General features: G+C 37.9%; 1 protein-coding gene across 4 annotated transcripts in view; it reads left to right on the top strand.

Moving 5' to 3' along the window:
• Window positions 1-16,867, top strand: part of RAPH1 (Ras association (RalGDS/AF-6) and pleckstrin homology domains 1) — a 98,885-nt gene that overhangs the window by 35,074 nt on the left and 46,944 nt on the right. For all 4 annotated transcript variants that reach the window (XM_067298766.1, XM_067298765.1, XM_067298764.1 and 1 more), the window contains exons 2-4: window positions 7,920-8,039; window positions 12,193-12,298; window positions 13,181-13,689. In XM_067298766.1, the coding sequence (XP_067154867.1) occupies window positions 7,920-8,039; window positions 12,193-12,298; window positions 13,181-13,689 (735 nt within the window). The remainder of the gene's footprint in view (window positions 1-7,919; window positions 8,040-12,192; window positions 12,299-13,180; window positions 13,690-16,867) is intronic.

Genomic DNA, 16,867 nt, shown 5'->3' with positions numbered 1-16,867 from the left:
GGGCAGGTAGAGCTGGCTGTCAGGGACCTCATGAGGTCACACACAGTACTTCTGAGTATGTGATTCTTTTCATGTGTGCAAGACAGATTCAGTATTTTTCCATTTAAAAGCATAAATAGGCTTGCCTGTTTAATTGGTCCAAATAAGTTCATAGACATTTTTTAAATTTTTTTTTTAAATATGGCAACAGATACTGTCTTTGTATAATATATAAATGCAGGATTTTAACTATAAAAATTACTGCCTAAATAATTGCAGAAACATATGAGGTTTTGGGTTGTAAGAGGTCTTCTTGCTTTTACCGAAGTGGCAGAAGCTTTTTCTTTTATCGGACTTCCCACGTGTTTTTACCATGCTGTGTGAGGACAAGCCTGGAAAACTATTGCCTGAAGCATGATTAAAAAAAGAAAAACAAAACTCAGTTGGCTCAAAATAGTAGATTGAAAGAGAATTTTGCTTGGCATAAGATATTTATTGGAATGTTTTGAATTTGAATTCTCTGGCTGACAGATTTTGTGCCTCAGTCCTCAAATTGGTGAGAGGCGTTGGAATGCCTATATGCTATGGGAGCCTCGGGTTGTATGCAGCAGTACCTATGCTATTTGAAGCTACAAATAAGCAAATGCTCTTTTGTTCAAGTTTTCATCTAGATTACACTTAATGCAAATTGGGTTATAGGACACTGGATGATACACACAGAATTTCCCACAACTTTCTAATCCTCCTCCACATCTGTTTTCAAGAGAAGTTAATTTCAGAATGTTTTATGTTTATTGAGAAGAAACTTGGAACTACTAAAACAAATGATCCACAATGTATTGCTGGCGTTGTGTGTTGCAATATTAAATTCAAGGGAGACATATTAGTGTCAGTTACAGAGTAAGAACTGTTTTAACTAAAACGCATGGTGGATTCATTTGGTCTCTGTTATGTGGACAGGATATTAATATGGAAAGTAAATTATCTGTGTGCTCAAACTACCCTTCATTGTTTACCAAAACTTCAAGGAAACGTGTAGAAAGCTGGATGTAGCTTTGGCTATCAGTTATGAAAGCATTTTGATTTTTTTTTTCTCTCTCTCTCTCTAAAAGTAACCCCTCAGTCCCAATGTCATTAACTGCACAGCTTTAACACTTGTTTAAGCAATCAGGTGAATGAGTATACAGGTGAATATAGCTACTAGAATTTTACTCGTGTGTGTATGTGTGCGCCTCATGCCTGTATGCTCATACTATACATTACAGTATTATTCTGTGGTGTACAGAAATGGACACGGGCATGGTCACAGATGGATGATCCCAAATAAACAGAAGCAGAGCTCTGATTTCTGGAAATGTTATACAGTCTGTTTAAGTTCACAAGGCTCAATTTTAAAAAATGCAGAAATTCAGTTACTTGTTCAGATGATGTTTTGATTCATGTATGGTCTGCTGCGTCCCCATAACAGAATGCCTAGTTATTTAGGAGGAAAATTCGTAGTTTTGTAACAAGCATGAACTTGTGCAAGGCTGTGTTTAAATAAGAAAGGGTAAAGGTGAAAAAAAATCAGTTGCCTGAAAGAGAGTTGATCTATTTTAATCCTTGGTTTTTATGCTGTCAGTCTTTGAACAAACTTAAGCATCTCTGGCTTAAAATGCTTAACACGGTGTCTCTGAAATTACAGTGAAATGCGTGCTTGTTGCTGACCCTTTGAGCCTGAGTTTGAGTTCTTCTATTTTTTGCTTCTTTAAAAATCTTCCCATCATTTGATAAGTGTAGGGTAGACAAATCCTGTAGTTTGATTCTTTTACAACTACCTATTTCAGTGCAGTTTTTTCATTATAAGGAATTATTTATTATAATGAATTTTCCTGTTGCCTTCAATGGGACTATTTTAAGGTAGCAATCTGAAAGTGCAAGTCTGCAGAATGGGATCTCAGTGAAAGACACTTTCTATTTGCTTTTAACTAAAACTCGCCCCTGTCCAGAGGTCGGCTGTTGATTTCCCTTGATTGCAGTTTGTTAGCTTCAGAATTCTGAAACTGGATCTCTTTAAAAATGTCAAAATGGTTAATTTGTTCTTGGGCTTTTCATCTTTCCTGATGTTTTTTTTTGAAATCATATCATCTCATGCTCATCTTGATGTACTAAAAGCTGCAATGGTTTGCTTAAGAACCAGCATGAAAGAGTAAATGTTTCTTCTTCTTTTTTTTTCTCTAAATTATGGATAAAGGATTTCTTTTTTTTCTCCTTACCATATATTTAAAATGGTAAATTATGATGAAAAGTGCAATTGCCAACTTCTAATGAAAGCCTTGTTACTTTTACATAAAATCATAGTGGAATACTTCATTTCATGCATTTAAAGGTGAACAAACCTAACGAACTGCTCTGGAAACTAGTCAGCTGACTTATGGCTAATTATGGGTCTGGCTCTTTAAATAACATTTCAAACGGATAAAGGTGGCTAGTCTAGCCCATAGTGAGTAATGAAATAGTACATAGACAATACTTCAGTGCAGGAAGTTTTACTTGTGTATAAAAGCACCATGTTGGGACCTTGATATATCTTTCATTTTATCTAGGTATCCCATAATGACAGCTCTAAGTCCTTATGAGAAAACAACAGGGTGAAATTCAAATATTTTTATAGACTGTAACTTCTTCATATGTTACCTTTGCTTTTCTGGAAAAATGACAGCCACAGTGTTGCTACTCAAAATGTTCATTGGAAGGGAGCCTGATATTTGCAGCTTAACATCATCTCACCACCTCATCTGTTCTCATTTAGGTCGGTTCTACCCTATTTGGTATGAGGACAAAAAAAAAGATGGATGGAACATTAAAATTGAAAAGAAACAAGATCCAGTCATGTTTATTATAACTGATTTTGATGAATCTTACTGAGATACAAATATATGACTGCTTAAGATTAGAATTGCTACTGTTTTAAGAAAATGATCTTTAATTATTGTGTTCCTTGGGCAAGGGCTCTTGGAGGAGCAATACTCATGTCTTTAAAGAGGCTCATCTGGTAAGTTGTCAGTGCTTTTACTCTGAAAGTGGATTTGAATTGGAATCATCATTGCCACTTAGTGCCTGAATTAAAGGATTGAGATTTTTGAAAATTTCATATGGCTGTAGTTGTGCAGGTATCTTGAGTGCAAGACTTGCGTCACTAAAGATGTTTAGGAGAGGGAATGGCCAGCAGTTTTGGCCAACAAGACCTCTTTAGAGTGCCTTGCTATGCCCTACGTGGGATGCAACTAGAACAGTCACATTCTTGGAAGAAAGATGACTTGCTGTATAGGGGAGGACAGGTTAGGGCTTTCCTGTACTCAATATGACCAACTGATGGTGAGTCTACATTGTGCTTTCTCCAATTTGATTGCTTTATCCTTACTGAGTCCATTCGGTTTGTTTTACCTCTAAGCTCCATTGGACAAGTCGGGGCCCAAGTGAGCATCTTTAACTGAGAATTTCAGTGGGTATGTTTGAAGCATAATTCTGAATTGTAGGTGGCTCAAAATCTGAATGCTGCTTGTTTTCATTAAGTTCTGTTGTGACATTTGCTTAAACTAAATAGGAGGGTAAGTGTTGAAAAATGACTTGCTTGAATCTTAAAATTAGCTTGGCAACTCACCTGGTATGAGCTAAATAGAAGCAGCAGCTATGAAAATTCTGATAACCCACAAATGCTTGCGGTATGTAAGTTGTTTTGTAGTGTCAGGCTAAAGCAGTTATTCCTTTTTCCTTTTCTCAGATGGAACTTGGTTCTAAATGACTTTCCTTTGAAAAAAGGGGGAGGGTCTTAACCACTGCCATTCTTTTTCTTTTACAACTAAAAATGCAGTATCCTTAGAAAGGTGTGATAACTCCCAGTTAGGTCATGATTTTGCTCAAGTATGTTGCACGTCTGCTGCATTCAACAACAGGTGAGGAAAAATGGTTATAAAAATGAAAGTTTAACTTTTTAATTGGAAGGTACAGTTGTCTTGAGCTGCTACTGTTTAGAGTTCTGTGGGCAAAAGGATCAGATACTGTTATCTGAACAATTTGTCTCTGCAGTAATTTATTGGATTCATCCTTTCTGACTGCTGGGACATCTCCTTCCAGTAGTGGAGCTTGTGCTAAGAGATCCTTTTTACAGGATTAGCTGTTTTTTAAGTGAGACACTATCCTCTGTGTGCGTTTTGCCAGCAAACGTTGACAGGCTTATAGAAAATGCAACTGACGTTAGGAAGCTTGGGTGGGGACTACAAGGAGCTGGCAAGTACTTCAGGGTTTACTGCCAGGCTTGCTGACACAACAGTACTTTACTTGTAAAAGTTTTCTTTAGGCTGCTAATTCTGTCTTCAAAGTAACTGGAACTAATGTAGTGTCTCTGATGCCAAGTTAAAATGGCTAAAGCAACAGTTTATGGGAAATTTAGAATGCTGGTTTCTTTCCACAGTTCAGGTTTTCAGAAATGTTTAGTAATAAGAATGAGGTTCCTTCCTTCCTGAAAGGATGGATTATGAACAGGGCTGTAGAATGAATGCACTATAAAAATCAAGTCCCATCTAAATGTGGAGTTGGTGGCAAAAACAGCTCAAGGAGGGAAAAGCTAGCTGCATAAAACCTCTGTAAATGTCAAGCACTGTCTGTATTATATCATAATTTCCACTTATTTGATTCACCAGTTTACAGTTGTATTTCCGAAGGTAGGTTTTTAATAGCTTCCCTTAACCTTCAAATAAAAATTCTTAGCTTCAAGTGTATCTAGACATTGAGAAATGCTGTTGTCAAATGAGAACAGATAAAAAATATACACAACTTGTAAAGCTTATTCGGTTACTGTAGTTTAGGTTGACCATATCACTTTAAGTATAATGTGCTTGTCTTGAGTTTACAGTATTTCTAACCCATATAAAAGACTACGGAGTAGTAAAGCAAAGCTTTTGAAGGAGCTCTGAAGTGGAATCCAGTTTCTATTTGTATTGCAGAAGTCTAGGTAGAGTATGAGTTGCTGTTACCCTGCTGTTTCCACCTCTGTATGTGGGAGGGCTTTCAGGTGATATCACAGGGAGAGGAATCTAGGAAAAAATAGGTATGTTTAACTTCCAAAATAGAAAAAACTGGGGCATTGATATTTTTTTGGATTTCAACATCACTCTTTTTAGATTTTAGGAAGAGGGCTTCCTTCCCAGCCCTGGAGTGCTAGAAATATTTGAAGGAACTCCAAGTAAGTGTTGGAAGGAATGAGATTCAGGAGGTAAACTTTAGTGTCTGCTCAAATGCAGTATGCCATACTTTGTTAGTTTTGATATTGTTGGCCCTTTAAGGTAAGCAGCTGTGTTTTACTCTCTCACAAAAAGAAAATTTCTGTAGGAGGCAGGAGCTGCTTTGCCTACAGCAACTGGATGGCACTTGCTTCTGTGGGAGACATTGGCTCCAGGCTTCTGCTGAACTCAGAATCAGAGACTAGCTTTTGAACATCTGGTTCCTTGATTGTTGCATCAAGGTAAAGTCGAATGCAAGCAATATGTCAGTAGAAGTAAAGAGTATTTTTAAATTGTGTGTGGGAGGGTTGAGTAAACTATTCTTATGAATAGTTTAAAACCGATTGGACAGTTTTTCTGTTTGAGATTGCCTTTATCATCTTTGGCAACATCTCTCATCTGCTCAAGTCTACAGCTCTGTGAATTATGCTTTCTCGTTGTTTATCTTGCAGACCAAGATTTGTGTTTTCCTAAAGACTAGCATTAGGAAATATGCTTTAAAGAAAGTAAGCTGGTGCTTTTTAAATAGTAGGTAGCAAATTACTATGTATTCAATGACTTGGCCAAATCAAACTGTGTGGCACATTGTGAGTTTTTTATGTAGCTCTTGATAAAGATCTGTTCTCACTTTTCACTGGGCAGCCCATAAGACGTCTCTTGGGTTCACTCTTCTGTAGTGCCTTATCACTGTTATATCGTTACCTAGGTTGTTTTCCTCATTGTATGTTTAAACCCCTCTGTAAATTTTCATTCTGAGCAGACCCTGGATTTGACAGTGTGGGTGTACCCAGAAAGGCCTGTGTGTCTTAGCCCCATAGAAGGGACTTGGAGGACGTGTTTTAGGGGGAAAAGAGAAGCAAAAAAATAGCAAGTGGATTTAAATTCTAAAGCAGCTCATTACATTGTTTCTGATTGACTAAGCCACGTGTTAGATGGGGAGATTTCTAAAGTTTTCTGAGCCTTACCCCCTCCTCCTTTTTAAAATAGACTGTTCTTGATAGCTATAGTATCCGAATGCAAAGGAGTCTGGCTAGAGGAATATTGCCCAAATTTCTGTTGTCCAAGTTAATATCATATTTATATTATAAGACAGTGAACTATACTTGCATACTGAAATAACCAAAGAATAAATGTTTCAAAATTTGAAGTGCTTATTTAACAAAAGAATAATTTTGTTATCACCTTGGGAATGATACGTGATAACAGGTAACCTTTGGAGAATGTTAAATCCTTATCAACCAGATTTTTTTAAATGAAGAATGAAGGAGGGTCCGATAGCTGTGATGGCATCCCTTTGCTTCCAAGGAAGGGTTTCTTTGTCGGGGGAAGAATTGTGCAGTATCGCTGAAGTGATCTGGAGAGCATCCAAGATTTAAACTGTCTGACAGGATGTATTGCTGGCATTCTCTGTGGCCTGTTTAAGCATTTCTGTTTACAAATGTGTAGAGTCAGCTATTTGCAATGCAGTGAGACTGCACTTCCTGTGGGTTGAATGGTGTTGCTTAACTGTGGTCAGCTGAATTCCTTGGACAACAGTTGAATTTTTTTTGTAATGCAAAGCCTGTTGTTGACAGTGAATGCACGTGCACAGACTAGCATGAAATAATTTCAGATGGTGTATTAAATATTGTGCACTTTGTTCTTCAGCTGCTTCTGTGCGGTTCTGACAAAAGCAGCTGCAGGAATGGCTGCTTAATTATCCCTTGCAGCTTTCACACTTGCTCTTTACACATAAGCATTCTAACAAACTTCCTATGAATGTATGCAATTTTTCTGAAGTCATTTGCCTCGCTCACTTTGCAGACCAGTTCCGATGCTTCCTAACTTAAAACTGTATAACAATAATTTTTTTGTATATTAAGATTACAGATGTACTTGCTCTCTATTTGTAGTTTTTCATGTATAACAATGTATCTGTTCTTTATTTTCTATACAGGTTTTTTTATATACATTTAAGTTTTATTATTGCATGGCATGTCATTACCAGTAATAATTTCCAACTTGCATATGCTGTGAAGCACCTACCACCTTTTGCTCATTCATTTCTTCATTGTAGGCTTTCTGCTTCGGTTCTCAAGGGAGCAGCTCCTCCCTCCCCCTCCAAGTTATTCCTGGATATTGATTTTTTTTTTTTTTTTTTCAGTAGGTTCACTGTTCTTTTTAGAGTGAAGGCTGTTCTGTGTGAATTCTTATTGCTTCTGCCAAATTCTAAACTTGAGTATGTCACCTCAATTAATAAATAGGGGCTCATTGCAATGCAGGGTTGATAAGAGTGGCAGGGTTGATGAGATCTGCAGTGTTTTTGTCACACCTGAAATAGACTTTCTTGTATGAAAAGACAAAGTTGGCTGGTAAATGCCTGAGGAAGATAGAATTGATTATAAACCCATCTTCAGCAAGTTAGAATGTAAACATGTTTTCAGTTAATTTTTGACACTAAACAAATGTAAGATGTAATGCTGCATAGATTTCAGTGACTTTTTAGTAGCAATATGTCAGATCTAAGCTGCTTTGCAATAGGTTCTTCCTTTGCCCAACAGTACTAGTATTTTCCTCTGAAGAACGTCAACAGACGTGTGGTTTGACTTTGGAACTTTTTTTCAGGAATGTAGTCACTGACACCAGTTTTCTTAAACACTGGTGTAATTTAACTTGACTATTGCTTTTGGTTTTTTTCAGATGGAGCAATTATCAGATGAAGAACTTGACCATGGTGCCGAAGAAGATAGTGATAAGGAAGATCAGGATCTGGACAAGATGTTTGGGGCCTGGCTGGGGGAACTGGACAAACTCACACAGGTTAGGAAGGCTTTCAACATCTCACTGAATAATTCTGTATAAATATTACATATTTTAGTTTTAGCTGGATATTAACTGTGTTAGTCTCAACAAGGATTCCATTGGAAGATAAAACCCTTCAGAAATGTAGAAATGAAAGCTTTTAACTGTGGTGCTTGACAGAACCAAGCATGCATCCGCAGGTGTCCTGCGCTCTTGTGCAAAGGCAAAAGCTGCTTCTCTCCCTCAGTTACTGACCGCTGCCACTTGCAACAAGGCAGACTCTAGCATATGACCAACAAAGTACTCTTTAAAGGCTTCTAAATGAGTTGCATTTTCCCCATGTCAAAGTGGTTAAACTTGTTTTTCACCAACCTGCTAATTTGAACTTTCTGAAAGGATATGATCCCTTCTGACAGCTGCAGAACTGGTACTTTGTCCTTGTGTGTATAAAGCAACACTGACTTTAGCAGGCCAGAGCTAGGCTGTATCTCCAAACACGCAGTTGGACATTTTCCAAGTACAAAAGCATTGAATTTCTTTGTTGCACCTGAACATCAATAAGGAGCAAGAAATCCTGGATGTTGCCACTGATGATATTGTTAAGGTCTCCAATACATTCTGGAGGATTCATCGTTATTCCAGAGTACTTTTCCTGCATCAGAGAAGCCGCTGATAGGACATCTTTTCTTGGCATTTCCTCCTTCTTAGTGCTTTTCCTTTTCTTCACGAGCAGATTCTGCGTTTTGCATTATATGCCAGATGCCTGGGGTATAGGCCATTTCACAGTGACTGCCTGCTGTGGTTGTATCAGCTACAGGAGCTGGCCCTCCTAAGTAGTTTATTTCATCTTAATCCTCTCTGTCTCACACACTTTAGTAAAGGTATGGTGTCCCAAGTTTCAATAAGACTAGAGAGGAAGAGGCTTTTTCATCATTTCTGTATCCTGTAAGTTTGGGGGGAAAAAGGAGGGAACTTTATCTTATCCAAAGGCAAATTTCTGGGGGAAAATTGAGCTAATCGTATGACAGCATTTCAAATTTGGGCTTATCTCTATTATTTGCATCTTCTGGTTAAAGTCTCTGCCTGCAAAATCTACACTTCAGTAGCATATTAAAATAAGGGAAAATAATTTTTGTTCTCAGCTTGTGTGTGCAGCAAAATGAAAAATTCTGCCTTTTCAGATGAATGGAAGACAATGTGAAAGAAATCTGCGTATTGTAATTTTTTTTAAACTCATGGAAGTGGCTTTTTTTTTTGTTTTGTTTTTAAGGTCCAATGGGATGTTTTGAAGGCATGGGCAGTGTTAAGTACCTTTAATGAGGACCCTCACAGGAGAGCACAATGGGGAATTGGTTTTGGACCTTTTGTTCTCTGTTCTGTTTTAGACAGATCTGAGCAGCCTAGAAATACAAGCATACTTTACTGGGGCTTAGAGCTATATTGTAACAGGTAGACTTTTTGATGTCTGAATTTGTTTTGATCCATGAAAAGTATATAAAGCATACTAACAGAGAGTTGGTGGATCCACACTCTTTCTTTCTCACTTTCATGCTGCTGTACAACAGTCTGCAACACTGCTCCACATTTGCATTGCTGTCTTCTGGAACTACTGGAAGTGACATTTACCCCCAAACTTTGAATGACCTCATATAGTCTTATATGAACAACTTAACCCAGTTGTGTCTCAGTGGTTTGTTTGTTTTTGTGTTTGGAAAGTGACTTTGCCGTGGTGCAGCTGAAGTCCCAGTAAAGGGGTGTAATTAGAGCTAATGAGATTCAAAGTACATTCTCATGTGTAGTCTCAGTGTTTGTTGCTATTTATCAGCTGGAATCTCAAGAGCAGTGGGGGGAAGAGGCTTTTTGTCCTTGAATATCTTGAACTTCTTTTTTAGATTTCCTATATGTTTATTTGGGGGGAGTTGAAAGAAAGAATTAGATTCCTTTTCATATGAAAAAGATTTTTGAGATGTTTAGTTGTTATGATGCCCACAAGATCATTTGAATTCACTTTACCTTACTTAACCTCAGCTCTAATAAAAGCACTCTAAAGTATAGTCACAAAATTTGCTGTATATGTGGACAGTGTCTGGAACTAATGTGGAGTGCATTAGTGATTAGTCTGATTAGTGATTAGTGACTGCTCTGCAGTGCAGGATAAATGAAGGAAATCTTACTTTGCTTCATGATCATTCAGAATGAACCTTTTGGTGCTGTTGCAGTTCTTAGCAGTCTTGTAAATTGTTGGTTTAACATCATAGTATGTTACGGAGAACGTGCTCTGATAATAGTGAGAGCGTATCCCATATACTTCCAAGGACATGTAATACCTTGATTATTCTTAAATTCAGTAGAACGCTTTTTAGATGCTTTTAGCCAGAATTATTTGCTTTGCAGGAGAGGTTTTTGGATTTGTTTTTGGTTTTTTTGGCAGTCTGTGGGTTCTGTCTGAGGGAATAAGCCCTACCTAGCCTCTTATGTCTCGAGTTTCACTGCTGCCTCTAGGGTTCTAAGTAGATGTTTTTCATCTTTTCTATGTGGGAAATATGTAAGCTCCATCAGAGGTACTAGAGTTTTTTTTTTTCACCTGACAGAAGACAAGACCACATTACTGGCTTCAAATTATGCTTGTTTAGTAATGATTGACTTCCTAAAAGTATTTTTTTCAAAGTTCAAGTCAAATTGAGAAGAGAGGAGAGAGTTCAGCAAAAATAAATATTTGAAAAAAAGATTGTAACAAAGGCTTGAAAAAAGATGTGGAAAATGAGAAAAGGGGGGGGGAAAAAGCTGAGAAATTTTGTTCTCTTGGAGCTAGAAAATTCTTCCCCCGACCCCCCCCCCCTTTCCTTCCTGCAGCACTTAAAATCTCTGCCTAAAATATGAACTCAAATTCAAACCCCAGAAGACAAATGGAATAAAAATATTTTGAGACACCTAAATTTCTATTATTTCTATTAAATATGGCTTTTATGAGAATTTGGGCTGAAGCATAGGAGATCATTTTTTCTGATTTCACTGATATGATTTATTGCTAATGCTCTAACTGTATAGTTTCCCGTGAGGCCATATACTAGAGTAAGAGCTGGATTTTTTTCTAGTTTATTTAAAATACTTTCAAAGCCAGGTGAGGTAACAACTTTGTACTCGGACAAGCATATCTTCAGGGGAGCTTTATCAGTACAGGCATAGCTTAAATTCACATCCTCTGCAGGCCTGTTGAGCCTCAGCAACTGCAGGAGTGTTCCCCTCATAAACACTTGTCACTGCAGGCACAGTGGTGCAGGACACTCGCACGCAGCCTTGACAGCTCCTTCTCCCCTTGCCCCCAGGATGCAGTAGCACTGGACTGTGAGCTAGCTCTGTTATGGGGAAGCTTTTGGCTGTTCATGCTACTTCTGCTGTTCAAACAGTTACCAGCTTGTCTGCAAAGAAAAAGGCAGCAGGTTGAATTGCGCTCTGGGGGCCAGACGCAGCTCTTGGGCCGCCAGCTGGATTCCAGTGTCCTACTACTTAGAAAAATGCTGATATTATTATAATATTATATGCCCACACCATCCTCCATAACATAACTAATATATCAGGTAAAAAGATGGCTCTTCCCCCTCCCCCCACCCTTTATTTTAGTTTTTGTTTTGTTTCCTTTATGATAAGGTGGGCTGGGGTTTGCTTTCACAATTTAATGTTTTTCATGAAGAAGAGTATATATATTCAGAAAAAAGTCAATTACAAATTCCTTTTAAGAAAATAGGATTCTCCACTGAGTATTTTTCTGTGCTGATGCTGTGGGTATGCCCATAAGCTAAAGGTGCCTTTCTTGGAAAGGGTGCCACAGTATATACACAAATGTGTATATACTTGGGCAGTCCACTTTAGAGAAATTGCATGTAAGGTAGTATGTAACACTACTGAAAAATATATTTAGAATATACTTCTTTCCTTTCAATTCTGCGACAACAGAATGTCTTTAATATCTTTTCCTCATTCACAGCTGAAGTTAAATCACTGTGATATGGTGGCATATGTTTTCAGTCTAGAGGCTGAAAAAGAAATTTTGATATGCCAAGAGTTTTTTGAAAAATTTGTCTCAGAGAAAATTAACTTTCATTCAGGGTGAAGGTTTGCTTGTCCAATTCCTTGTCAAACTTCATTCTACCCCTTTTCTTGTCTTTTTCAGAGTTTGGATACAGACAAGCCTGTGGCACCAGTCAAGAGATCACCTCTCCGCCAAGAAACTAATCTTGCCAACTTCTCGTATCGTTTCTCCATGTACAATTTGAATGGTTTGTTGAATTATTTAGACCCTCAAATATTAGTGTAGAAAGAAAAGCTGTTTCAGCAGTGAATGAGAATATTGTAAGATGGTTTAATAGAGCGTTGAAACATACTTCTAACTGAAGTGAGAATGTGATTGCTAAAGGCATTGCTTTCTGATGGCTGACTTGTATTTCTGTGTTTGACACTGAATTCTGAATGTCCCAAAACAGTATCTTTTGGAACCTGATGTCTGAGAATTGTAGTCTAGTGTTTGTAAAAAAGTAATTATTGTGGGACCTAGTCTCGTGAAAGAATGAACTGGTGTGTATCTGCTAAACAGGAAGAAAGAGCATCTTGCTTGTGGGACAGGATGCAGGAATATAGCTCCAGAAAGCTTTCATGTTAAATAGAAATCACGCTTTTCCTTGTTTTAAAATAACTTCCTCTGGTTATAATACAGGAAGCCTTAATTTAAAGATTTGTGTGTGTATAGTATTTTGTGGCTTTTTTAAAGCAATGTCACATAATTTGCATTGCTTTAATAAAAAATGCTTAGCAAAACACCTACACTTCTTTGAAAAGTTGAAGGATGATGTACACTAACGTATTTTTAGATTCTTTTCACAGGACAGTGGTTTGAACTTTTCAAATGTAATCTGAATTTTGATAGGTTTCTCCATCAGCAAACCTATCAACCTAAATGTTTTTTTAAATTACTCTTAGACAGGTGAAGAGTAGTAGTGCAAATATAGTTGTTTACCAGTGAGCAGGGATTTTGCAGTAGAGATGGAAAATACGCTTAAAAGCATTTCCCTTACCCCAACTATTAAATTTGTTAACACAAATTGAAGAGTTGTGCAGAGAAATGAAGTAACCCAGAGTGTACTGATAACTCTTGTTCATTGCAGAAGCCCTGAATCAGGGGGAGACTGTGGATCTAGATGCCCTCATGGCTGATCTCTGTTCCATAGAGCAGGAGCTCAGCAACATTGGGTCTCATTCAGCAAACAGTGCTGCAGTGAAACGCCTACCCACAGAAACCAAAGCTCAGAAACCACCTGGTAGTCGACCTTCTGCTAAGCACAGCAGCATGAAAGGATTATCCTCTTCATCTGGTAAGGTGACTAAACCATCACATGCCAATGTTTCTTTGGATGACATCACTGCACAGTTAGAGAAGGCCTCCTTGAGCATGGATGAGGCAGCCCAACAGTCTGTCACAGAAGACACTAAACCTGCTCAGCACAGGAGGACAGCATCCGCTGGCACAGTGAGTGATGCTGAAGTGCACTCCATCAGCAACTCCTCCCGTTCCAGCATAACCTCTGCAGCTTCCAGCATGGACTCCTTGGATATCGATAAGGTGACAAGACCTCAGGAACTGGACTTGACATCACAAGGGCAACCAATCACTGAGGTAAAGTGTCATTAATTCAAGAAGGTTTTCACTTTTGTTTTCACTTTTGTTTTCACTTTTGTTTTCACTTTTGTTTTCACTTTTGTTTTCACTTTTGTTTTCACTTTTGTTTTCACTTTTGTTTTCACTTTTGTTTTCACTTTTGTTTTCACTTTTGTTTTCACTTTTGTTTTCACTTTTGTTTTCACTTTTGTTTTCACTTTTGTTTTCACTTTTGTTTTCACTTTTGTTTTCACTTTTGTTTTCACTTTTGTTTTCACTTTTGTTTTCACTTTTGTTTTCACTTTTGTTCTCAAATGCTTACACTCCTAGCTAAACATCTTTAATATGGTGGGTTGATTAAAGATCAGGATTGCAGTGACATGGACTACATAGGCTGTGGCTACTTCTTTCTCTGTTTTATTTTCCTTACTGGTAAGGAATCTTTTTAAAGTGTATGTACCTATTTTAAAAGGCTTTGCCCATCTTTTCCTCCTCCTAAGCCGTTCATGGATATTAGTGCTTTATCTTTAATGTCTTTATTCTAAGTGAATCTTGTATATTGGGTTTAATTTAAATCCAAGGAGCGTATAGCTGGGTGGGGGAGAAAGTGCAGTTGAATGACAAGACTATGTTCCTGTTACAGGACACTTAAATGGCTGCATATGTTTCAGGTATTATGAGTGCCTATCTGGAGCTATACCAGTAATTGACTGCTACTTAATATTCTGGTTTAATGCTTGCTAGAGAGAACTCTTCAAAGCAATCCACAACACAGAAAAACAATTGATGCATGATATGGCAATGGCAAATGTTCATTTAGGATTTTGGTGCCTCTGTACGTGTGATCACTTGAATATTGAATATTGATTAATTATCAGAGGTGAAGTATGTCAGTAAAAACATAGCCCGTTTTGAGGAATTTTGAAAGAGCTGGAAATTTATGTGAGGGAACAGGCAAGATGGTCCAGTGAATTTGAAATGATGAGAATGAATGAGTGACAGTTCAGTTCCTTTCTTCTGTAGAAACTTAAAATGCAAACCTTTGCATTATTGCTGTAAGTTAGAGTTAAGAGTTAGAGCTGGTCTGTTATGGTCTTACTGGTTATATTGTTGTTCATTTATCATTCATATTCTCTTTCTGTGGTATGATGAGGCTTATTTTAGCCTTCTGGATCTCTGACTGTTATGAATGCTGATACCTCTTTTTATGGACAAAGTTAGACTATTATGTATTTTAGCCTGTCTTCAGGCTAAAAAGAAGACTTATTTGAATTAATCTCTTCTGAAACTGGGATTTGCTATTCACTTTTTAAAACTGCAAGATATTTTCTGCAGTTGATTTTGCAGATCTCAGTCTCAGATCTCAGCATCTCTGACTTTAGGAATGATAGACATCAGTAAGACTGTCCTTGTCTCCAGATTTTTCAATTCTTTGTATGGCATGAGTAATAGGCAAACGATCTGCTCCCCTTTAGTAGCTTGATGATGGTGAATCAACAGGCAGAGGTCTAGAAGTTGCTTTGTGTTTGTGGGAAGCTGATCCATATTGCTGCAAGTACATCTCAGTTGCGTTGAGCCGTTGACTGTGAGGCTGAGAACCCCTAAAGCTTTCAAAGAAATGCCAGAGCTAGCCCTGTAAACCAAGTGATTGCTTCGCATAAGAATGTGGCTATTGTTTCTCTGCCCAGATAAGCTGATAAGAATGATTCCTTTGAAGGAGGTAACAAGAATGTGTTGGTAATTTGAGAGTCAAAATTCTGCTCTCCTCTTAAGAGCAGAATCCTCTATAATTATTTACAGTGCTGCTTTGTTTTACTGTCCTTTGTTTGGCCTTTCTAATTTCAGTAGCCTGAGGAAAGTGTCGAACTCAGAAATCTTCCCCAAATTTACAGAATCGGTATTTAACTATTCAGACTTGCATCTGTTACCTCATGGGACTTTTTCCTGTGAAGCGAAAGTTCTTGTTGTCCCCCCCACCATCATTGATGAAAAGTAAAAGGGAAAATCACATTTGTTTGGAGTTGGTGACAGATTCTGTGGTTGTGTTTGTTCAATCAAATTCACCTTGCAAATGAGCAGAAACAATGGATTCTTTGGGAGAGTCATTGGACACCAACAAAGGATTTCCCCCCCCCTTTTTTATTCATTTAGTGCCTGAAACCTATTGTTAGGTTTCTATTAATCTTCATGACTATGGTGTGAATCAAAACACATTTCTCCAGTAGGGCTGAATTCTGTTCTCAGACCCTTACAGTTAACTCATTGATGCTGCTCCTGGTGGAGGAAATAGTAGGAAAAGTAGGAAGTAGTCTTTGAAAACTTAATGCCCTTGTGGAAAAAACAGCACAGGCACAATTGTTTTATGCAGATATTGAAAGAGAAGCTGCTAGTAGGTGGCCTTAGCAGATCTGTATTGAGATATGTTTCTCTTGCATAGTGCTTAAAGATAGCACTTTTCTCTTTGCCCATCTTCCTTGTGACTCTACTGAGGCTGCTGACCTTTAAAATCTTCCTTTGCCACTATGGCTCTTACCAAAAGATTCAGTGACTTGGCAGCTCTGCCCTTTTCACCCATCCTCTTTGTCCTCCCCAGCAGAGCAATGATTTTAAAAGATGTCCTTTCTTACTCAACTTAGTTTTATTGGAATCACAAAAGGAAGAGAATAATGTTGACTAAAACTGATTGTTATTTTGATAGGAAATGCTGGTCTGGAAAAGGAAATTAAGCTTTGCTTAATTAGCTTGAGTATTCTATCTAATGTAGGGAAATGCTGTAAAGGAACAGCCATGCAGCGGCACGTTGAAAGTATGTGTAGTCTAGTATCATTTAAGACAGATGCTAATGACAGATGTTATAGAAAGAAGTTGCAATTCCACAGGCACCAAAAAGAGGAGGATGTGCCTTCCCTTTTCTCTCTCCCTCCCTCCCCTAAAGCTCTTAGCTACAGTCTTATTACCTCCTTTGTTCTGACTTTGGTACTCATTGATACTCACTTAACAAACCACAACTTTCCAGTTTTATTTTGGAGCTTTTTCTCCATCAGCTGGGTGAGTTGCATAGGCTCACCAGAGGGGTCTGCACGCTGGAACCAGGTTATGATAAGTAGTGGGAATATGTGTTCAAGAGCTGGAGTCTGGAAGGGAGAGCAGGGGTTACATCCATTAGTACCAATGGGCTATTCAAATCTTTTTGCCT

This window comes from Apteryx mantelli, chromosome 6 (genome assembly GCF_036417845.1).
Source record: "Apteryx mantelli isolate bAptMan1 chromosome 6, bAptMan1.hap1, whole genome shotgun sequence".
Lineage (NCBI taxonomy): Eukaryota > Metazoa > Chordata > Aves > Apterygiformes > Apterygidae > Apteryx > Apteryx mantelli.
Note: the sequence above shows the minus strand (reverse complement) of the source record. Positions and strands in the feature narration are given on the sequence as shown.